Below are 25070 nucleotides of genomic sequence, written 5' to 3'. Positions count from 1 at the left end.
GGCAATGTCCAATAAAGTTGTATGACTTCCAGAGGAGCCAGTCTGTCTAGCACTCCACTAGGTGTTAACTAGAGTATCCAGATGAATGGGTAGATTCCCGGTAGATGAAAAAATAAAGAGGGGGGTGTAAAGGTATATTAAAGGTGAAAGTAAAAATGTTACCTATAGTAAAGTGAGGGCCCGTTTACATTTTTCAGCTAGCTTGTAAGATCTCTTTTTTATATTTTTTTTTTATATTTTAAGTATAATTTGTATCACATACTGTCCTCATTAACAAAATATTAACAACAACAACAACAACGAAATTAAATAAACTCGGAATTGACCTGATCTCTAGAATTTTTTTGCATTTGCAAATAATGTTTTAATGTAAATAAATTTAACACGCGACGAAAATATATAAAATTAACAATATGTTACTATCCAGTGAACGATTTGTCTGTGAACAAGTCCGTGCCGTGAACGAATAGTCGCGTGAACGATTTGTCGCGTGAACGATTTGTCGCGTGAACGATTTGTCGTGAACCAACTGTCGGTGAACAAGTTGTCGGTGAACAAGTTGTCTGTGAGCGAATAGTCCGTGAACGAATTGTCGGGTGAACGAAATGTCTGGTGAACGAATAGTCGCGTGAACGAAAAGTCGTGAACGATTTGTCGGTGAACGAAATGTCAGTGAACGAATTGTCGTGGAACCCTTCTTGAGCCTTATTTCATGTTCATCATATCATGGGCCTATGTGTTTGAGACAAGAAAATATTTGATATTGGCAATGCCACCTAACACATCAACATAAACAACAAAAAAAAAATTATGCAGATTGTCTACCTAAATATTTAGAAAAAGTTTGTGTAAAAATGTTTTAATACTTCTGCTCCTACAATGAGAAGGGCCTTACCATAATGAAAGTTTTTTTTGGTTTTAACATTTTACCCTCAAATTTAAATCAAACCTATGTCAATAACTATATGTCTTCATAAGTTATAACTAATTTAACATGTATTTATTTTTTGAAATGTTTAAAAGTTTGTAAAATGTTTTACATGTTTCGGATGTTCCTTCAGAGTTGAAGATAGTTTACTTCCTAATCCAAACCTCCCGCAGGGGCACAGGGGATGGGAGCGGGCAGGGTTTGAACCCAAGATCATTGATAAATCCGAATGACAGTCCAGCGTGCAAACCGCACTATCAGGCAGCCAGGACTGTTACTCAGTTACTATTGTCTGATAAATTGAAATAATGATTATGTCTAGAAGAAATAAAACTATGGCATGCATATTCTTGCTATATTTCAGACATTTTATTGTAACTATTGGTCAGAAATTGTCATTGCTTTATATGTTAGACATTATAACTGTTGGTTTCTGAGTATTAAAAAAAAATCTCTAACAGCACCCTTGTCTGGAACTATCTATTCACCTAAATAGATATTAATTTAATTCCACTAACTTCGATAATAAAGCAGTTTACTTGCTATGTTGTGAGTCATTTTATTTTAAAAGATAAAAAAAAAATAAACATCTGTTGGTGCTTCTGCTCTGACACTGCAAAAAAAAGTAGGTCTGTTGAAGTTAATGAATAATAAAAACAAAGAAGAATATCCAGATCATACATGATTACATTTTGTAGTGTCATTCAATAAAAAAATCTACTTGAATTGTAAGCATGTTTCTAACCCTATTTACTATATAAATAAATTATGGCTTTCATATAGCACAACTTTCATGCTTATAGCATGCTCAGAGCACTATGGTCCAATCTCATTTGTGGACGGGGGGTGGGGGGGGGGGTTGATGCCTTAATGCCTTAAAAGCGCTCAGTAAACACAACTCTACTCGAGTCGTGTGTCAAACCTCTAGCCCCCTTCATAGGTAGCCAAGTTCAAGTGTACTTGGCCTCTCGACCACGCTTCCCACTAGGCTCGATTGGTTACCTTGGCTGTGGAAAAGGAAAGATTTAAAGTTCTTGAAGTGTTCAGTATCCTCATTTTGTAATTAAAACTGATGCATGATGGGCATTAATATTTTTACTTTATATTTTCATGTTTCCAACTGTGAATTGCCTCTTACTTTAAAATTTAGCTCTAGCTGGATAACTTTGTGCAATAAAAAATTATGTTTAGTTTTGCAAATTATAATTTATGTAAGTAAATTCCCTTTCAGACCTTGTGGTCTATAGTGCAGATGATATAAAGGTCATCTGTTTCTGTGGCCTACTGCTAAGGAGGGAGTCATGTGGCCAGCACAATGACCAACCGCCTTTACTTTCCCCAACTAATGGCAGGTACCCATTAGAGCTGGGCTGACTCAGAGGCGCCCGAAGATCCCAAAATTAAAAATTCCGTCTTCACAAGGATTCGAACCCCGATCTCCGGTTTGGAAGCCAAGTGCTTTACCACTCAGCCACCGTGCCTCTGAATAATTTATGTACCACATCTAAAATTCACCTTTATACTTGTAGAACTATGCCTGGAATCAAATTGCAAGTTACTACTATGGGCTGCCATACTAGAAATGGTCTTATAACTGCATTAGAACCTTGGTCAGGCAACTATAATTTTAGCCCCCCCCCCCCTTTTCATATGGATAGCAGGTAAATCTTTCATTTAGAGCCAAATTATATAACCCTAACCATATTTATACAATAAAAGTGCACTGAGCATGTTATAGTAGAAAGAAGACACATTATAGAAATCTTATATATAAGAATTAGGATACCATTATGGATACAAGAAAAAAATCTTTTCTGTAGTGAAACTAGATCTGTATGGATAATGGTTTGCTTATAATGTTTAATACAGCCAATCAACCTTGCTAGTACATCTGGTAACAGGTACATCTCTTATGTCTAAAATGACCAGTGTGTGTGTTTTGTATCAAGGATGTGCATGTTGTTGGTTGTGAAAAATTGTTTGATGTGACTGCCAAGGCTTTTTACAAATCTTTTGTTTGTGTGTATGTGTTTTTTTTTTATTTTTTTTTAAATTTTATATTGTAATCTGAATGGTGGGAAAAAATGTAAACCACTACCTTGACTGTCAAAAACAGTAAACCTAAAATTTTGTAGTTTTAAACAAATTGAATCACACTTATAACATATATAATATATAGATTTATAACATTAAATCACACTTATAATACATACAGGCTGGTCATGCGGTATATACGCTGAACTATTATTTGGACTTCTTGATGGTCCTGGGTTAATAGCCTGCCTGCTTCCATCCCCTATCATCCTGCGGGATGTTTGGACTGGGAAGTAAATTATCTTCAACTCTGAAGGAACATCTAAAACATTTTTTTGTTTTCCTTTCTCAGCACATACAACTCAATTTACTTCTATTGGTTGGAAATATTTAAATCATGACAGTGGCATAGGTAAATTACCAAAAAGTGGATCTTATGTTGGATTGATCAGCCCTGATGGAACTGACCTAACCATTGTAATTGAAACCATAGTGAGTAATAATTTCTTACCTCCCTCCCTGCCCCTTAAAAAAAACAGAAAGTGCCTTTCCAAGTTTCTAAAGAAAAAATGTGTCAGCATGTTTCATTACAAGACTGTTAGACTCTTTATGACATATCTGTCAGACATACCTTCAGGTTGAAAAACCTATTTGACATACGTACATGACATATTAACTCTAATTAATAAAAGAAAAAAGTTTTTTCAGACACTCCTTGATCACATTATTTGTATTTCAGACTCATGACCACTCTATTTGTCTAGGTCCTGGTATACCCTGGTATGATGTTCACCCACAACTTGTAACTTTAAATCTTAAAGGAAGTTTGGTAAGTATATTTCATTAGATTCTTCTGTTTAAAACAATTTATAACAATAAAGAAAAAGTTAAAGACTGCTATTGCATGAGGCTTGTATTAAAAAGAAAAAGAAAATATAATTACTGACAAATGAATCCAGAAGTTTGAGGTCAGGTGGCAGAGTATGAACCCGGCACCATTGCGAAAGATAATCCAGTGTGCATACTGCACAACCAGGCAGACATCCAGTCTTAAATAGAATATGTTAATTAATTATTTTATTTAGTTTTAAATTAGACTGTTTTTTTGTTTTATTTGTATCTCTTTTCAATGGACTTTCTTTTGTTTTAACAATATTTTATTACCAGTTATATAAATTTAGTAGAATGTTTGCAGCTAAATATCACTACCATTGTTATCTTTAGGCTAAACTAGGTAGCATAGTAGGCCTAAAGTGTCTAATGAAGAACATTCTCAGGACATAAGCAATGTATTCAGACAGAAATTTAAAGAAGGGAATCCACCTGGGAAATAGTTTAAAGAGTGTTGGAAGACAAAAATATTTTTAAAAAATAACCAAAGACTTGCTATGAAAAAAAAGAGCTTACTGCTGTGCCACACCAGTTGGTTAAAAGAAAGACTTAGCAAAAGAAAATCTGGAGATGCTTTAGTAATAAATAAGTCAGCACTTTAATATTGTATTCATATATTTATATTCAAATTATCACATTCCATCGTTCACAGTTTGTGTCTGACCAAGCAGTTCTCAAGTTAGGGCTTGATGAAGTCTACAAACTGACCACTACATCTACTGGACAAAAAGAATCATACACTGACCCCCTCCCTCCCAACCATATCCTCTGCCTTATCTTGATGACTTTGAAGGTATACAATTTTTTAGAAGAAAAATCACAAAAATGATGCCTACACATTTAAAAAAAAATAAAATTAAAAATGGAGGCGATGTGGTTAAGCAGTAAAGCACTTGGCTTCCACATCGTTGGTCCTGGGTACAAATCCTGGTGAAGACTGGGTCCACACAGCTCTAATGGGTTCCTGACATTAGTTGGGGAAAAGTAAAGACGGTTGGTTCTTGTGCTGGCCACATGACACCCTTGTTAACCGTAGGCCACAGAAACAGATAACCTTATATCAACTGCCCAATAGTCAACAAGGCCTGAAAGGGGAACTTACATTAAAAGAAATAGTTGCTTTAAATACCTATTGAAAATTATTAGAAAAAAAGGTTATTCCTCATGGCTCATTAGTTCAGGTAATAAGAAACTTTTAAGCTTTAGTTATTTATGTTGAATAATAAATAAAAACAGATACCTTTAAGATTTATTGTATACTACAATCAGGCACAATAGTTTATTTTGTAATACTTTAAACTGAAAGAACAGATTGTATTCCTTCTCAAAACCAAACTTCTCTTTTGATCTCATCATCACTTGTATATTTCCAGAAAGATCCACAAAAGCCTTGTATTCTTAACACAGCTACTTGAGTTTTTTTTTGAAACTTTACTTCAATAAGTTTGGTCCATTAACTCTATGGATTCTATGTCCTAGAAGTGTGACCACCATAACATTTGTAGAGATAAATAATATAACCAGGTTTCCAGTGGAGGGCAGAAGTACTGCAGACCTTATATATCAATAGAATTCCTCAGTATTCACTGTTAAGAGGTCTATATTTAATTTTGTTTCTCATGTATAAATTTTTATCTGGGCAGCACCAGTGAAAGAATTTTAGCCCATGGTTGAAAATAAATTATTCTGTAACTTAGACTTACGTCCTCCCGCGCCATTTGGCGCATTGGGCTGCAAGCTGTCTCCATAAAGATCTGTCATTGGCAATGTCTGAAGCTTCCTCCCATCTGGTGTCCACTGTTCTGAGGTCTTCCATGAAGGTGTGTCACCATGTTATATGAGGATGTTGCTGTTTGCGCTTTCCTCGTATTGGCCTCCATGTCATTCTGTAGCACAATATCATTCACCATCTTCTCTATAGACAGTTCTTTGAACAGTTAAACTAATGTTAAAATTGTAGGAAAATTAAACTATCCCTTTAATTAACCTGTTTCATAACTTGAATGAATCCTAGAAAAACTTTTTAAAACAAAATAAACCTGATTTTATTTTAGATTAAAAAAGCTTCTTATGAAAAATAAAAAAGATGTCAAACAATAGACAATTTAATTCACTTCAAAACTACTGCTTTTCATACAATCAACACAAGTGGTCATCTTCTATATCTGACTTCAACTTTATATTTCAAATAACTTTCATCATTTGTATTTCCTTCTCTGTGATGTTCTTATTCATGGTCACTCCAAAAACTATTCAGCCAAGACCAACACACAATCAATGACAAACATCAATATACATGATTAGTCCTCATTCTTAACCTCTGACCTACATTTATAAAAATGCAAATTTCATTTCTATGTATCTATCAACTCAAAAACTGTTTCTATGTTTGTTAATGTTATCCCCAGTACAGGAACCATTCAATCTTGCCCAGCAGACAGTCTCCTATGAATTAGAAGTTTATTAGACAAATGGTTTTAGAGATTCCAGTAGCCTATCATGATTCTGATCTGCACAACAAATCAATTAGTGTTATTGGTTCCAATACTTGGTAAGTGCTTACTATAAAAGCCAAACATAATAGAAGTACTAAGTTAGCAATGGACTTTTTATAGATATGCATATATACAGAGACTGAACTAATTTTGAATATATAATGTGAATGATAGCATCAAGTTAACTAATTCTTGTGCAATTAAAAGATTCTTTATTTTAGCTTTGTTCAACTTAAAAGTTATACAACTTAAATCTCATTAAAAAGAGCTAGGTTTTTATTTCCATTACCTTGTCATTGCAAAGAGCCAGATAAATTTTTCCAATTTCATGATTTGCTGTGTAGACTGTCCATTTCACACAGCAAACAATGCACTATCATTTGTAATATATTTAGTTAATAATAAAGTAAAGTTTCATTTCAGGCCTTGCAATCTATAGGGTAGATGATGTTAAGGTCATCTGTTTCTTTGGCCAATGGTTAAAGAGCATGGTATCATGTGGCCAGCATCTTTACTTTCCACAACTAAAGTCAGGTATCCATTAGGGTTGGTTGGACTCAGGGACGCCCTAAAAAGTCTTAAATTAAAAATTGCAGTATTCACCAAGATTTGAACCCAGGACCCCAGGTTCGGAAGCCAAACACTTAACCATTCAGCCACCACGTCCCTTAATATATTTAGTTACTTAACATTTTTTTTACTGATAATATAGTAGCATTTCTTTTATTTCTTAGGTCTGATATTTCTGTGGAAATAAATGTCCATATTCCCACCTTAAATTCTACTAGTCGAGTTTTTGTAGCTGCCAGAGTGGATCAAGGTGAATGTAATGTTTTTAAAGTTCAAGACATTTATTTATATGGACTTCAAAGTGGCGTATATCAACTTAGTAATGATTTTGGTAAGTAAACAAAGGCAGATTAAATACATTTAATAAGCTATTACTTATTATGAAATAATCCTTATCATATTCTGACCCTTTTGCACAGGGGTGAACAGGGTATTAACATGGGCCCAGGCATTAGCATATAACCTGGCCCACAAATGGCAGGCCTAATTCTCTTCAAAATATGTAAAGTTTGATAATGTATAAAAAATTGGATGCATGCATATGTATTTATAAATGTAAAAAAATGTTTTTACAGTAAAATAAGTTTGAAATGAATATCTACTAAAATGTTATGGAAAATTTTTTGTATTATTAAAAAACTAAAAAAATGTAAGACTTACGTAACATTAAAAGCTCTTACTTCTCTCTACATAACATATGTGATATTTACATTCAAGTAATAAGAAAATCCCTATCAGAACACAACTCCCTGCCATGTCTCTATTATATCTTATCTTATAAAATACAGATGTTACTTCTGCCATCAACATAAAATTCTCCAAGTGTTCTTGTGTCATGGTGCTTCTCAGCCTATTCCTAGAAAATGTCAATGTGCAGTATCTTCTTTCATAAGCCAAGCCAATTACAAGATAACAGTGTCTATCATGACATTAAAAACCTGAATTTCATAAACATCATTTTTCTTTTCTCTTGGCATTCACTTTTACATCATCCTCCTTTACTCAGGCAAATGAACTTCAATTTCTAATTCCATCAAAGTTGGCTGCTGCTTTCTTCACCTCTTCAAAATCTTGTCTGAGTGTCTTTATCTTGTTTTTGTTATACATGCCATGTAATATGCTCTCTGAACATCCATTCCATTTGTTTGAAGGTAATTTGAAAGAGGTGTGGTAAGCTCAAAACGTGCAGGAAAATGGTCAATATGGTTTCATATCTCAGTTAAGAATCTTAGAATGCCATAGCTCTAAGAAAAGTTCATGTTTAACAAGTTTGTTATCCATAGTGGAAGTTGCTTCCATTTCACTACCTTGAAAACTAATCCTACATTTCCTGATAAATGCACTAAATCTATAAACAAACATTTATTTGGTAATTTAAAAAAATTGATGGCTGCCTGGACGTGCAGTATATGCACTGGACTTTCCTTTGATTGTCTCAATGATCCAGGGTTCATACCCTGCTCGCTGCCATCTCCCATTGTCCTGTGGGAGTTTAGGACTAGGAAGTAGATTATATTCAACTCTGAAGGAACATCCGAAACATGTAACACATTAGATATCCTGCTAAGATGGTGGGAAGCTTGGTCAAAAGGCTAAGTGCACTTGAAGCTTGGCTTGGCTACCTAGAAGGGGATTCGAGGTTCGACACCCGACTTGGGCAGAGTTGTGTTTACTGAGCGCCTGAAGGCAGCACGGAAAAACCTTCTCCTAGATATTCCTCCCCCCATCCCCACTGGTTCACAACTGAGATTGGACCAAAGCGCTCTGAGCATGCTATAACCATGAAAGTATTGCTATATAAAAGCCATAATTTATTTTAAGAATAGCTGCTGACTTAGGGTTAGTTTTAGGGCACCCCTGCAACAAAGTCAAATGACAGAAGAAATGAGAAGCCTGAAATTAATATTTAATTCTAAAAATTATTTATATAACATCTAGTATTTCATCATTAATAATTTATAACATGTATTCTATAGCTCGAACCAAGATCACTCAACAAGGTTCAGTTCAAATTCCAGCTGGATGGCACATTTTGTCTTTGTTAGTTCAGGTCAGTAAATGAATGTTTTATGAGTCAATGAATGTTTTAGGTTGGCAGTTAATATTTTTCTTGCATTATGTTATTAGTTCATGGCAATGACTCTTATGATTAATGAATGAATTATTTGAAATCTTATTTGAACAGGAAGTATTTCAGTGTGGAATTTTTACATCCAATTTTTTAAATTCACAATACACAAACTAAAACTTTAACCAAAGTTATAGATACATAATGGGTTAGAAAGGGGAAACAAGTTTTTAATTTAGTACCATCAGCTCCTTTCTCATTTTTCATAAGTCTAAAAGTCTTCTAGTCTCACTATACAAAACAGGTGAAATCTTTTCACCAATGTCATGAACAAAATTATTAGAAGAGTTTATGACATTATGCTGATGTCACATGTTGATAGATGAATTCCCAAAACTTTTATGTACACAGAGCTATTGAAAAAGGCAATTAGAGCTGAACTTAGTCCAACATAATTATTCCTTGAATGAAATTGGCTTTTCATTGTGAATATTTTTGTCCATTGCCACTGCAGAGAACCAAAAATGTAATGAAACTGTTCTTATTATCTCCTGCAATTTTAAAACTAACCTATTAAAATAGTTTCTGTTAGTAAACTGAGCTTGAGAAAACATTATATAAAATGAATTAGACTGATACTTAAAAAAACTAAGCTTACTGTGTGTTGCTCAGAATCCTAAACATTTCTCTTTGAAACTTTTTGGAAGGAATCTTTTAATGTTTAAAACAGTGCTATATAAATAAGATGTAATTATTTTTATTTTTTAGGGTACAAATGCACTTGGAGCTTTTGATGGTGTTCTGTTCAATGCAACAATTCCCACCTCTCCAGAAGCTGGCTTTGCAGCTATTGGCACAGACAGCTATGGCTTGGATGATTTTATAATCTTGTATTAGATTCAGCTACTAATGGCTTTAAAATTATGCAAAAATATACAATAGTAGTAGAATAATTAGTACAATGATCCAGTAAATAAGTAAATTTATTTCTATTAGTCTCAATATTGAAAGTCTTTATGCAGTCACTGCAAAGATTTACTATTTTTCCTTGATAATTATAAGATTTAATACAACTCTACTAATACTTTTACAAGCCATCAGAATTACTATCACCACCTGTAAGGCTACATCTAAACACCTTTAGTTCTTATGTTAGTACTGGTTAACTCACAGGGTTAATTTTATTATAGCTAAAATGAAGCTGGGAATTATTATTTGGGATTGAATTGTTCTGACACAAAAATTCTTAAGTTGATTTTCTTAAGATGGGTGTGCCAATACTTTGAAATATCAAACAAAATATTCTCATGAAATCAAATGTAATTAGGTTTGGCTGTAATTAGTACAGATACATGTTTTTTCTTAAATTTGTTAATACTCAAAATATTAAAAACATTCCATTTTGTATATGTTAAACATTTTTTAAAATTAAGTCATATTCAGAGAAGGTTTTATATATAAATAAATATATATATTGTATTCAGTGATTTTTTTATTTTACCATTTTCTAATATTAGTTTGTTAGCTCAATAACTATTAACCTTTTAGATTGTTATCTTTCATAATGTTAAGACTAGAAAACAAGATCTCAAAATTATATTTAGGACAATAATTAAAATTACTTAGTCTTAGATAAAATAATTATAAAACAAAAGTTATATAAAGACATAATTGTACAATTTGAATGAATGATTATGTTTTGTATGTTCATAAAAATTTGTATAGCAGTGTTATGGAGTGTGTGTGTGGGTGTTTCCAAGGTAACATTGAGAAGTTAGCGATTGGTTGGTGGATATGCAGTGAGGATGGTGAAATTACAAATGTAAATTACCCAGGGATCTGAAACTGTACATACAGGTTTTTTGTAGTGAGTTAGATTTTCTTTAAAATACCATTTTATATTATTGCTACTAGATTTATTTCATTTCATCTAGGTTAGTGTTAGGGTTAGTGTTATATTTAGTTTTGTTTCAAAAAAGAAGTTTTTTTCAAGTTTCACAATTAAATAAATATATATATATATATATATATATATATCCAAGCATTAGTTCTCACCACACTTTCATATGCTGGCAGAACTACCTTAAAAAAATGTTCTGCTGGAGGCTGGTAAGGGTAGTATAGAAGAAGACAGAACTACTTATCATTCAATAGCTGTGATGGGTTGGAAAATTATCCCACATTGGGGACGACTGCATGCCAAACGGTATCTTCAAGGATGGCATAACGGGGTGCCCCTGTAAGCACTATAAAGATTAACTTAGGCACCTTTTTGCCATAAGCACTATAAAGATTAACTCAGGCACCTTTTAGCCATAGAGGAAAGTATGTTGTAAATGGGTTTACGTAAATCACTGCACTCAACCTTTATCTTCAGCATCATTATTATTATTAAACCATTACTCAAATTTTGCTTTGTTATTTTGCCATGTAGAGATTTAGTGCTGCTAGGGTGAACAATGCTTAAAAAAATAAAAATATGCTGTGTTTTTACTTTTGCCCAGCAGTGCCTCCCACATTTATGTCTTTTGTATTTTTCTATACCAGTTCTGTCACTATGCAAATGCAAAAAAAAACAAAACAAGTTGTTGCACTATTGATATTTTTTATACTAATTTTTTATTTATATTATTATTTATTTATTTATATCTAAGCATCTGTTTGTATTTGAGCTGGGTAATGAATATAGATTCTTAAATTTAATTGTTGTTTGTTACTTTTCTCACTTTTAAACTGTGACCATGTAAATTTTGTCTAGATGTGAAAAGGTAATGTCTTAGTGTCAATGATTAGATTGAGAATGGTAATGTCTTAGTGTCAATGATTAGATTAAGAATGGTTATGTCTTAGTGTCAATTATTACATTGAGAATGGTAATGTCTTAGTGTCAATGATTAGATTGAGAATGGTAATGACTTATGTCAAAGAAAACATTGAAAATGGTAATGTGTTAGTGTCAATGACTAGATTGAGAATGGTAATGTTTTAGTGTCAATGATTAGATTGAGAATGGTAATGACCTAGTGTCAATGATTACATTTAGAATGGTAATGTCTTAGTGTCAATGGTTACATTGTGAATGGTAATGTGTTAGTGTAAATGATTAGACTGAGAATGGTAATGTGTTAGTGTCAATGATTACTTTGAGAATGTTAATGTCTTAGTGTCAATGATAAGATTGAGAATGGTAATGTCTTAGTGTCAATGATTAGATTAAGAATGGTAATGACCTAGTGTCAATGATTAGATTCAGAATGGTAATGTCTTAGTGTCAATGATTACAATGAGAATGGTAATGTCTTAGTGTCAATGATTAGATTGAGAATGGTAATGTCTTAGTGTCTATGATTGGATTAAGAATGCTAATGTATTAGTGTCAATAGTTACATTAAGAATGGTAATGTGTTAGTGTAAATGATTAGACTGAGAATGGTAATGTGTTAGTGTCAATGATTACTTTGAGAATGTTAATGTCTTAGTGTCAATGATTAGATTGAGAATGGTAATGTTTTAGTGTCAATGATTAGATTAAGAATAGTAATGACCTAGTGTCAATGATAAGATTCAGAATGGTAATGTCTTAGTGTCAATGATTACATTGAGAATGGTAATGTCTTAGTGTCAATGATTAGATTGAGAATGGTAATGTCTTAGTGTCTATGATTAGATTGAGAATGCTAATGTATTAGTGTCAATGGTTACATTGAGAATGGTAATGTGTTAGTGTAAATGATTAGACTGAGAATGGTAATGTGTTAGTGTCAATGATTAGATTGAGAATGGTAATGACTTATGTCAATGATAACATTGAAAATGGTAATGTGTTAGTGTCAATGATTAGATTGAGAATGGTAATGTGTTAGTGTAAATAATTACATTGAGAATGGTAATGTTTTAGTGTCAATGATTAGATTTAGAATGGTAATGACTTAGTGTCAATGATTATATTAAGAATGGTAATGTGTTAGTGTCAATGATAAGATTGAGAATTATAATGTGTAAGTGTCAATGATAAAATTATGAATGGTAATGTGATTGTGTAAATAATAAGATTGAGAATGGTATTGTGTTAGTGTAAATGATTAGACTGAGAATGGTAATGTGTTAGTGTCAATGATTAGATTGAGAATGGTAATGTCTTAGTGTCAATGATTAGATTGAGCATGGTAATGACTTATGTCAATGAAAACATTGAAAATGGTAATGAGTTAGTGTCGATGATTAGATTGGGAATGGTAATGTCTTAGTGTCAATGATTAGATTGAGAATGGTAATGACTTAGTGTCAATGATTAGATTGAGAATGCTAATGTATTATTGTCAATGTTTACATTGTGAATGGTAATGTGTTAGTGTAAATGATTAGACTGAGAATGGTAATGTGTTAGTGTCAATGATTACTTTGAGAATGTTAATGTCTTAGTGTCAATGATTAGATTGAGAATGGTAATGTCTTAGTGTCAATGATTAGATTAAGAATGGTAATGACCTAGTGTCAATGATTAGATTCAGAATGGTAATGTTTTAGTGTCAATGATTACTTTGAGAATGTTAATGTCTTAGTGTCAATGATTAGATTGAGAATGGTAATGTCTTAGTGTCAATGATTAGATTGAGAATGGTAATGTCTTAGTGTCAATGATTAGATTAAGAATGGTAATGACCTAGTGTCAATGATTAGATTCAGAATGGTAATGTCTTAGTGTCAATGATTAGATTGAGAATGGTAATGTCTTAGTGTCAATGATTAGATTAAGAATGGTAATGACCTAGTGTCAATGATTAGATTCAGAATGGTAATGTCTTAGTGTCAATGATTAGATTTAGCATGGTAATGACTTATGTCAATGATTAGATTGAGAATGCTAATGTATTAGTGTCAATGGTTACATTGTGAATGGTAATGTGTTAGTGTAAATGATTAGACTGAGAATGGTAATGTCTTATTGTCAATGATTACTTTGAGAATGTTAATGTCTTAGTGTCAATGATTAGATTGAGAATGGTAATGTCTTAGTGTCAATGATTAGATTAAGAATGGTAATGACCTAGTTTCAATGATTAGATTCAGAATGGTAATGTCTAAGTGTCAATGATTACATTGAGAATGGTAATGTCTTAGTGTCAATGATTAGATTGAGAATGGTAATGTCTTAGTGTCTATGATTGGATTAAGAATGCTAATGTATTAGTGTCAATAGTTACATTAAGAATGGTAATGTGTTAGTGTAAATGATTAGACTGAGAATGGTAATGTGTTAGTGTCAATGATTACTTTGAGAATGTTAATGTCTTAGTGTCAATGATTAGATTGAGAATGGTAATGTTTTAGTGTCAATGATTAGATTAAGAATAGTAATGACCTAGTGTCAATGATAAGATTCAGAATGGTAATGTCTTAGTGTCAATGATTACATTGAGAATGGTAATGTCTTAGTGTCAATGATTAGATTGAGAATGGTAATGTCTTAGTGTCAATGATTAGATTAAGAATGGTAATGACCTAGTTTCAATGATTAGATTCAGAATGGTAATGTCTAAGTGTCAATGATTACATTGAGAATGGTAATGTCTAAGTGTCAATGATTAGATAGAGAATGGTAATGTCTTAGTGTCTATGATTAGATTGAGAATGCTAATGTATTAGTGTCAATGGTTACATTGAGAATGGTAATGTGTTAGTGTAAATGATTATACTGAGAATGGTAATGTGTTAGTGTCAATGATTACTTTGAGAATGTTAATGTCTTAGTGTCAATGATTAGATTGAGAATGGTAATGTCTTAGTGTCAATGATTAGATTAAGAATGGTAATGACCTACTGTCAATGATGACTTTGAGAATGATAATGTGTTAGTTTAAATGTTTACATTTTGAATGTTAATGTCTTAGTGTCAATGATTAGGTTGAGAATGGTAATGTCTTAGTGTCAATGATTAGATTGAGCATGATAATGACTTATGTCAATGATTAGATTGAGAATGCTAATGTATTAGTGTCTATGGTTACATTGAGAATGGTAATGTGTTAGTGTAAATGATTAGACTGAGAATGGTAATGTGTTAGTGTCAATGATTAGATTGAGAATGGTAATGACTTATGTCAATGATAACATTGAAAATGGTAATGTGTTAGTGTCAATGATTAGATTGAGAATAGTAATGTGTTAGTGTAAATAATTACATTGAGAATGGTAATGTTTTAGTGTCAATGATTAGATTTAGAATGGTAATGACTTAGTGTCAATGATTATATTAAGAATGGTAATGTGTTAGTGTCAATGATAAGATTGAGAATTATAATGTGTAAGTGTCAATGATAAAATTATGAATGGTAATGTGATTGTGTAAATAATAAGATTGAGAATGGTATTGTGTTAGTGTAAATGATTAGACTGAGAATGGTAATGTGTTAGTGTCAATGATTAGATTGAGAATGGTAATGTCTTAGTGTCAATGATTAGATTGAGCATGGTAATGACTTATGTCAATGAAAACATTGAAAATGGTAATGAGTTAGTGTCGATGATTAGATTGGGAATGGTAATGTCTTAGTGTCAATGATTAGATTGAGAATGGTAATGACTTAGTGTCAATGATTAGATTGAGAATGCTAATGTATTAGTGTCAATGGTTTATTTGTGAATGGTAATGTGTTAGTGTAAATGATTATACTGAGAATGGTAATGTGTTAGTGTCAATGATTACTTTGAGAATGTTAATGTCTTAGTGTCAATGATTAGATTGAGAATGGTAATGTCTTAGTGTCAATGATTAGATTAAGAATGGTAATGACCTAGTGTCAATGATGACTTTGAGAATGATAATGTGTTAGTTTAAATGTTTACATTTTGAATGTTAATGTCTTAGTGTCAATGATTAGGTTGAGAATGGTAATGTCTTAGTGTCAATGATTAGATTGAGCATGATAATGACTTATGTCAATGATTAGATTTAGCATGTTAATGACTTATGTCAATGATTAGATTGAGAATGCTAATGTATTAGTGTCAATGGTTACATTGTGAATGGTAATGTGTTAGTGTAAATGATTAGACTGAGAATGGTAATGTCTTATTGTCAATGATTACTTTGAGAATGTTAATGTCTTAGTGTCAATGATTAGATTGAGAATGGTAATGTCTTAGTGTCAATGATTAGATTAAGAATGGTAATGACCTAGTTTCAATGATTAGATTCAGAATGGTAATGTCTAAGTGTCAATGATTACATTGAGAATGGTAATGTCTTAGTGTCAATGATTAGATTGAGAATGGTAATGTCTTAGTGTCTATGATTGGATTAAGAATGCTAATGTATTAGTGTCAATAGTTACATTAAGAATGGTAATGTGTTAGTGTAAATGATTAGACTGAGAATGGTAATGTGTTAGTGTCAATGATTACTTTGAGAATGTTAATGTCTTAGTGTCAATGATTAGATTGAGAATGGTAATGTTTTAGTGTCAATGATTAGATTAAGAATAGTAATGACCTAGTGTCAATGATAAGATTCAGAATGGTAATGTCTTAGTGTCAATGATTACATTGAGAATGGTAATGTCTTAGTGTCAATGATTAGATTGAGAATGGTAATGTCTTAGTGTCAATGATTAGATTAAGAATGGTAATGACCTAGTTTCAATGATTAGATTCAGAATGGTAATGTCTAAGTGTCAATGATTACATTGAGAATGGTAATGTCTAAGTGTCAATGATTAGATAGAGAATGGTAATGTCTTAGTGTCTATGATTAGATTGAGAATGCTAATGTATTAGTGTCAATGGTTACATTGAGAATGGTAATGTGTTAGTGTAAATGATTATACTGAGAATGGTAATGTGTTAGTGTCAATGATTACTTTGAGAATGTTAATGTCTTAGTGTCAATGATTAGATTGAGAATGGTAATGTCTTAGTGTCAATGATTAGATTAAGAATGGTAATGACCTAGTGTCAATGATGACTTTGAGAATGATAATGTGTTAGTTTAAATGTTTACATTTTGAATGTTAATGTCTTAGTGTCAATGATTAGGTTGAGAATGGTAATGTCTTAGTGTCAATGATTAGATTGAGCATGATAATGACTTATGTCAATGATTAGATTGAGAATGCTAATGTATTAGTGTCTATGGTTACATTGAGAATGGTAATGTGTTAGTGTAAATGATTAGACTGAGAATGGTAATGTGTTAGTGTCAATGATTAGATTGAGAATGGTAATGACTTATGTCAATGATAACATTGAAAATGGTAATGTGTTAGTGTCAATGATTAGATTGAGAATAGTAATGTGTTAGTGTAAATAATTACATTGAGAATGGTAATGTTTTAGTGTCAATGATTAGATTTAGAATGGTAATGACTTAGTGTCAATGATTATATTAAGAATGGTAATGTGTTAGTGTCAATGATAAGATTGAGAATTATAATGTGTAAGTGTCAATGATAAAATTATGAATGGTAATGTGATTGTGTAAATAATAAGATTGAGAATGGTATTGTGTTAGTGTAAATGATTAGACTGAGAATGGTAATGTGTTAGTGTCAATGATTAGATTGAGAATGGTAATGTCTTAGTGTCAATGATTAGATTGAGCATGGTAATGACTTATGTCAATGAAAACATTGAAAATGGTAATGAGTTAGTGTCGATGATTAGATTGGGAATGGTAATGTCTTAGTGTCAATGATTAGATTGAGAATGGTAATGACTTAGTGTCAATGATTAGATTGAGAATGCTAATGTATTAGTGTCAATGGTTTATTTGTGAATGGTAATGTGTTAGTGTAAATGATTATACTGAGAATGGTAATGTGTTAGTGTCAATGATTACTTTGAGAATGTTAATGTCTTAGTGTCAATGATTAGATTGAGAATGGTAATGTCTTAGTGTCAATGATTAGATTAAGAATGGTAATGACCTAGTGTCAATGATGACTTTGAGAATAATAATGTGTTAGTTTAAATGTTTACATTTTGAATGTTAATGTCTTAGTGTCAATGATTAGGTTGAGAATGGTAATGTCTTAGTGTCAATGATTAGATTGAGCATGATAATGACTTATGTCAATGATTAGATTGAGAATGCTAATGTATTAGTGTCTATGGTTACATTGAGAATGGTAATGTGTTAGTGTAAATAATTAGACTGAGAATGGTAATGTGTTAGTGTCAATGATTAGATTGAGAATGGTAATGACTTATGTCAATGATAACATTGAAAATGGTAATGTGTTAGTGTCAATGATTAGATTGAGAATAGTAATGTGTTAGTGTAAATAATTACATTGAGAATGGTAATGTTTTAGTGTCAATGATTAGATTTAGAATGGTAATGACTTAGTGTCAATGATTATATTAAGAATGGTAATGTGTTAGTGTCAATGATAAGATTGAGAATTATAATGTGTAAGTGTCAATGATAAAATTATGAATGGTAATGTGATTGTGTAAATAATAAGATTGAGAATGGTATTGTGTTAGTGTAAATGATTAGACTGAGAATGGTAATGTGTTAGTGTCAATGATTAGATTGAGAATGTTAATGTCTTAGTGTCAATGATTAGATTGAGCATGGTAATGACTTATGTCAATGAAAACATTGAAAATGGTAATGAGTTAGTGTCGATGATTAGATTGGGAATGGTAATGTCTTAGTGTCAATGATTAGATTGAGAATGGTAATGACTTAGTGTCAATGATTAGATTGAGAATGCTAATGTATTAGTGTCAATGGTTTATTTGTGAATGGTAATGTGTTAGTGTAAATGATTAGACTGAGAATGGTAATGTGTTAGTGTCAATGATTAGATTGAGAATGGTAATGTGTTAGTGTAAATAATTACATTGAGAATGGTAATGTTTTAGTGTCAATGATTAGATTTAGAATGGTAATGACTTAGTGTCAATGATTATATTAAGAATGGTAATGTGTTAGTGTCAAAGATAAGATTGAGAATTATAATGTGTAAGTTTCAATGATAAAATTATGAATGGTAATGTGATTGTGTAAGTAATAAGATTGAGAATGGTATTGTGTTAGTGTAAATGATTAGACTGAGAATGGTAATGTGTTAGTGTCAATGATTAGATTGAGAATGGTAATGTCTTAGTGTCAATGATTAGATTGAGCATGGTAATGACTTATGTCAATGAAAACATTGAAAATGGTAATGAGTTAGTGTCGATGATTAGATTGGGAATGGTAATGTCTTAGTGTCAATGATTAGATTGAGAATGGTAATGTGTTAGTGTCAAAGATAAGATTGAGAATTATAATGTGTAAGTTTCAATGATAAAATTATGAATGGTAATGTGATTGTGTAAGTAATAAGATTGAGAATGGTATTGTGTTAGTGTAAATGATTAGACTGAGAATGGTAATGTGTTAGTGTCAATGATTAGATTGAGAATGGTAATGTCTTAGTGTCAATGATTAGATTGAGCATGGTAATGACTTATGTCAATGAAAACATTGAAAATGGTAATGAGTTAGTGTCGATGATTAGATTGGGAATGGTAATGTCTTAGTGTCAATGATTAGATTGAGAATGGTAATGACTTAGTGTCAAAGATTAGATTGAGAATGCTAATGTATTAGTGTCAATGGTTACATTGTGAATGGTAATGTGTTAGTGTAAATGATTAGACTGAGAATGGTAATGTGTTAGTGTCAATGATTACTTTGAGAATGTTAATGTCTTAGTGTCAATGATTAAATTGAGAATGGTAATGTCTTAGTGTCAATGATTAGATTAAGAATGGTAATGACCTAGTGTCAATGATTAGATTCAGAATGGTAATGTTTTAGTGTCAATGATTACTTTGAGAATGTTAATGTCTTAGTGTCAATGATTAGATTGAGAATGGTAATGTCTTAGTGTCAATGATTAGATTGAGAATGGTAATGTCTTAGTGTCAATGATTAGATTAAGAATGGTAATGACCTAGTGTCAATGATTAGATTCAGAATGGTAATGTCTTAGTGTCAATGATTAGATTGAGAATGGTAATGTCTTAGTGTCAATGATTAGATTAAGAATGGTAATGACCTAGTGTCAATGATTAGATTCAGAATGGTAATGTCTTAGTGTCAATGATTAGATTGAGCATGGTAATGACTTATGTCAATGATTAGATTGAGAATGCTAATGTATTAGTGTCAATCGTTACATTGTGAATGGTAATGTGTTAGTGTAAATGATTAGACTGAGAATGGTAATGTCTTATTGTCAATGATTACTTTGAGAATGTTAATGTCTTAGTGTCAATGATTAGATTGAGAATGGTAATGTCTTAGTGTCAATGATTAGATTAAGAATGGTAATGACCTAGTGTCAATGATTAGATTCAGAATGGTAATGTCTTAGTGTCAATGATTACATTACGAATGGTAATGTCTTAGTGTCAATGATTAGATTGAGAATGGTAATGTCTTAGTGTCTTTGATAAGATTGAGAATGCTAATGTATTAGTGTCAATGGTTACATTGAGAATGGTAATGTGTTAGTGTAAATGATTAGACTGAGAATGGAAATGTGTTAGTGTCAATGATTACTTTGAGAATGTTAATGTCTTAGTGTCAATGATTAAATTGAGAATGGTAATGTCTTAGTGTCAATGATTAGATTAAGAATGGTAATGACCTAGTGTCAATGATTAGATTCAGAATGGTAATGTTTTAGTGTCAATAATTACTTTGAGAATGTTAATGTCTTAGTGACAATGATTAGATTGAGAATGGTAATGTCTTAGTGTCAATGATTAGATTGAGAATGGTAATGTCTTAGTGTCAATGATTAGATTAAGAATGGTAATGACCTAGTGTCAATGATTAGATTCAGAATGGTAATGTCTTAGTGTCAATGATTAGATTGAGAATGGTAATGTCTTAGTGTCAATGATTAGATTAAGAATGGTAATGACCTAGTGTCAATGATTAGATTCAGAATGGTAATGTCTTAGTGTCAATGATTAGATTGAGCATGGTAATGACTTATGTCAATGATTAGATTGAGAATGCTAATGTATTAGTGTCAATGGTTACATTGTGAATGGTAATGTGTTAGTGTAAATGATTAGACTGAGAATGGTAATGTCTTATTGTCAATGATTACTTTGAGAATGTTAATGTCTTAGTGTCAATGATTAGATTGAGAATGGTAATGTCTTAGTGTCAATGATTAGATTAAGAATGGTAATGACCTAGTTTCAATGATTAGATTCAGAATGGTAATGTCTAAGTGTCAATGATTACATTGAGAATGGTAATGTCTTAGTGTCAATGATTAGATAGAGAATGGTAATGTCTTAGTGTCTATGATTAGATTGAGAATGCTAATGTATTAGTGTCAATGGTTACATTGAGAATGGTAATGTGTAAGTGTAAATGATTAGACTGAGAATGGTAATGTGTTAGTGTCAATGACTTTTTTGAGAATGTTAATGTCTTATTGTCAATGATTAGATTGAGAATGGTAATGTCTTAGTGTCAATGATTAGATTAAGAATGGTAATGACCTAGTGTCAATGATTAGATTCAGAATGGTAATGTCTTAGTGTCAATGGTTACATTACGAATGGTAATGTCTTAGTGTCAATGATTAGATTGAGAATGGTAATGTCTTAGTGTCTTTGATAAGATTGAGAATGCTAATGTATTAGTGTCAATGGTTACATTGAGAATGGTAATGTGTTAGTGTAAATGATTAGACTGAGAATGGTAATGTCTTAGTGTCAATGATTACTTTGAGAATGTTAATGTCTTAGTGTCAATGATTAGACTGAGAATGGTAATGTGTTAGTGTCAATGATTAGATTGAGAATGGTAATCAATTATGTCAATGATAACATTGAAAATGGTAATGTGTTAGTGTCAATGATTAGATTGAGAATGGTAATGTGTTAGTGTAAATAATTACATTGAGAATGGTAATGTCTTAGTGTCAATGATTAGATTGAGCATGGTAATGACTTATGTCAATGAAAACATTGAAAATGGTAATGAGTTAGTGTCGATGATTAGATTGGGAATGGTAATGTCTTAGTGTCAATGATTAGATTGAGAATGGTAATGACTTAGTGTCAATGATTAGATTGAGAATGCTAATGTATTAGTGTCAATGGTTACATTTTGAATGGTAATGTGTTAGTGTAAATGATTAGACTGAGAATGGTAATGTGTTAGTGTCAATGATTACTTTGAGAATGTTAATGTCTTAGTGTCAATGATTAGATTGAGAATGGTAATGTCTTAGTGTCAATGATTAGATTAAGAATGGTAATGACCTAGTGTCAATGATTAGATTCAGAATGGTAATGTCTTAGTGTCAATGATTACATTGAGAATGGTAATGTCTTAGTGTCAATGATTAGATTGAGAATGGTAATGTCTTAGTGTCAATGATTAGATTAAGAATGGTAATGACCTAGTGTCAATGATTAGATTAAGAATGGTAATGACCTAGTGTCAATGATGACTTTGAGAATGATAATGTGTTAGTTTAAATGTTTACATTTTGAATGTTAATGTCTTAGTGTCAATGATTAGGTTGAGAATGGTAATGTCTTAGTGTCAATGATTAGATTGAGCATGATAATGACTTATGTCAATGATTAGATTGAGAATGCTAATGTATTAGTGTCTATGGTTACATTGAGAATGGTAATGTGTTAGTGTAAATGATTAGACTGAGAATGGTAATGTGTTAGTGTCAATGATTAGATTGAGAATGGTAATGACTTATGTCAATGATAACATTGAAAATGGTAATGTGTTAGTGTCAATGATTAGATTGAGAATAGTAATGTGTTAGTGTAAATAATTACATTGAGAATGGTAATGTTTTAGTGTCAATGATTAGATTTAGAATGGTAATGACTTAGTGTCAATGATTATATTAAGAATGGTAATGTGTTAGTGTCAATGATAAGATTGAGAATTATAATGTGTAAGTGTCAATGATAAAATTATGAATGGTAATGTGATTGTGTAAATAATAAGATTGAGAATGGTATTGTGTTAGTGTAAATGATTAGACTGAGAATGGTAATGTGTTAGTGTCAATGATTAGATTGAGAATGGTAATGTCTTAGTGTCAATGATTAGATTGAGCATGGTAATGACTTATGTCAATGAAAACATTGAAAATGGTAATGAGTTAGTGTCGATGATTAGATTGGGAATGGTAATGTCTTAGTGTCAATGATTAGATTGAGAATGGTAATGACTTAGTGTCAATGATTAGATTGAGAATGCTAATGTATTAGTGTCAATGGTTTATTTGTGAATGGTAATGTGTTAGTGTAAATGATTATACTGAGAATGGTAATGTGTTAGTGTCAATGATTACTTTGAGAATGTTAATGTCTTAGTGTCAATGATTAGATTGAGAATGGTAATGTCTTAGTGTCAATGATTAGATTAAGAATGGTAATGACCTAGTGTCAATGATGACTTTGAGAATAATAATGTGTTAGTTTAAATGTTTACATTTTGAATGTTAATGTCTTAGTGTCAATGATTAGGTTGAGAATGGTAATGTCTTAGTGTCAATGATTAGATTGAGCATGATAATGACTTATGTCAATGATTAGATTGAGAATGCTAATGTATTAGTGTCTATGGTTACATTGAGAATGGTAATGTGTTAGTGTAAATAATTAGACTGAGAATGGTAATGTGTTAGTGTCAATGATTAGATTGAGAATGGTAATGACTTATGTCAATGATAACATTGAAAATGGTAATGTGTTAGTGTCAATGATTAGATTGAGAATAGTAATGTGTTAGTGTAAATAATTACATTGAGAATGGTAATGTTTTAGTGTCAATGATTAGATTTAGAATGGTAATGACTTAGTGTCAATGATTATATTAAGAATGGTAATGTGTTAGTGTCAATGATAAGATTGAGAATTATAATGTGTAAGTGTCAATGATAAAATTATGAATGGTAATGTGATTGTGTAAATAATAAGATTGAGAATGGTATTGTGTTAGTGTAAATGATTAGACTGAGAATGGTAATGTGTTAGTGTCAATGATTAGATTGAGAATGTTAATGTCTTAGTGTCAATGATTAGATTGAGCATGGTAATGACTTATGTCAATGAAAACATTGAAAATGGTAATGAGTTAGTGTCGATGATTAGATTGGGAATGGTAATGTCTTAGTGTCAATGATTAGATTGAGAATGGTAATGACTTAGTGTCAATGATTAGATTGAGAATGCTAATGTATTAGTGTCAATGGTTTATTTGTGAATGGTAATGTGTTAGTGTAAATGATTAGACTGAGAATGGTAATGTGTTAGTGTCAATGATTAGATTGAGAATGGTAATGTGTTAGTGTAAATAATTACATTGAGAATGGTAATGTTTTAGTGTCAATGATTAGATTTAGAATGGTAATGACTTAGTGTCAATGATTATATTAAGAATGGTAATGTGTTAGTGTCAAAGATAAGATTGAGAATTATAATGTGTAAGTGTCAATGATAAAATTATGAATGGTAATGTGATTGTGTAAGTAATAAGATTGAGAATGGTATTGTGTTAGTGTAAATGATTAGACTGAGAATGGTAATGTGTTAGTGTCAATGATTAGATTGAGAATGGTAATGTCTTAGTGTCAATGATTAGATTGAGCATGGTAATGACTTATGTCAATGAAAACATTGAAAATGGTAATGAGTTAGTGTCGATGATTAGATTGGGAATGGTAATGTCTTAGTGTCAATGATTAGATTGAGAATGGTAATGACTTAGTGTCAATGATTAGATTGAGAATGCTAATGTATTAGTGTCAATGGTTACATTGTGAATGGTAATGTGTTAGTGTAAATGATTAGACTGAGAATGGTAATGTGTTAGTGTCAATGATTACTTTGAGAATGTTAATGTCTTAGTGTCAATGATTAAATTGAGAATGGTAATGTCTTAGTGTCAATGATTAGATTAAGAATGGTAATGACCTAGTGTCAATGATTAGATTCAGAATGGTAATGTTTTAGTGTCAATGATTACTTTGAGAATGTTAATGTCTTAGTGTCAATGATTAGATTGAGAATGGTAATGTCT

General features: G+C 31.4%; 2 protein-coding genes across 4 annotated transcripts; both read left to right on the top strand.

Moving 5' to 3' along the window:
• The first annotated feature begins 1911 nt into the window (after nucleotides 1–1911).
• On the top strand, nucleotides 1912–9907 carry LOC129926491 (galactocerebrosidase-like). 3 transcript variants are annotated; one of them, XM_056030840.1, is made up of 7 exons: nucleotides 1912–3454; nucleotides 3727–3791; nucleotides 4506–4646; nucleotides 6262–6404; nucleotides 7083–7249; nucleotides 8895–8968; nucleotides 9755–9907. In XM_056030840.1, the coding sequence occupies exons 4-7, from the start codon at nucleotides 6325–6327 to the stop codon at nucleotides 9881–9883; spliced, it is 450 nt and encodes a 149-aa protein (XP_055886815.1). In that variant the 5' UTR covers nucleotides 1912–3454; nucleotides 3727–3791; nucleotides 4506–4646; nucleotides 6262–6324; the 3' UTR covers nucleotides 9884–9907. The 3 variants fall into 3 exon arrangements, with proteins under 3 accessions (XP_055886815.1, XP_055886814.1, XP_055886813.1); XM_056030839.1 differs by having other exon boundaries at nucleotides 2707–3454; nucleotides 3702–3791; nucleotides 6267–6404; XM_056030838.1 differs by having other exon boundaries at nucleotides 2707–3454; nucleotides 3702–3791.
• Nucleotides 2462–5268, top strand: LOC129926421 (galactocerebrosidase-like). Its single transcript, XM_056030260.1, has 5 exons — nucleotides 2462–2543; nucleotides 3315–3454; nucleotides 3702–3791; nucleotides 4506–4646; nucleotides 5227–5268. The coding sequence occupies exons 1-5, from the start codon at nucleotides 2462–2464 to the stop codon at nucleotides 5266–5268; spliced, it is 495 nt and encodes a 164-aa protein (XP_055886235.1).
• Nucleotides 9908–25070: the final 15163 nt, after the last annotated feature.

The sequence above is a fragment of the Biomphalaria glabrata genome, chromosome 5 (genome assembly GCF_947242115.1).
Source record: "Biomphalaria glabrata chromosome 5, xgBioGlab47.1, whole genome shotgun sequence".
NCBI classification, from domain to species: domain Eukaryota; kingdom Metazoa; phylum Mollusca; class Gastropoda; family Planorbidae; genus Biomphalaria; species Biomphalaria glabrata.
The sequence above is the reverse complement of the archived record's forward strand: the minus strand, read 5'-3'. Positions and strand labels throughout refer to the sequence as shown.

Bases quoted from the DNA above. Each gene is read 5' to 3' on its own strand.
- LOC129926491 (XM_056030840.1), top strand. From the start codon at position 6,325: ATGGTTTTAGAGATTCCAGTAGCCTATCATGATTCTGATCTGCACAAC. The intron at 7,250-8,894 runs GTAAGTAAACAA...TGTATTCTATAG, and splicing joins TCAACTTAGTAATGATTTTG to CTCGAACCAAGATCACTCAA. The intron at 8,969-9,754 runs GTCAGTAAATGA...TTTATTTTTTAG, and splicing joins TTTTGTCTTTGTTAGTTCAG to GGTACAAATGCACTTGGAGC.
- LOC129926421 (XM_056030260.1), top strand. From the start codon at position 2,462: ATGCCTGGAATCAAATTGCAAGTTACTACTATGGGCTGCCATACTAGA. The intron at 2,544-3,314 runs GCAACTATAATT...TTCCTTTCTCAG, and splicing joins TGCATTAGAACCTTGGTCAG to CACATACAACTCAATTTACT. The intron at 4,647-5,226 runs GTATACAATTTT...GTATATTTCCAG, and splicing joins TTATCTTGATGACTTTGAAG to AAAGATCCACAAAAGCCTTG.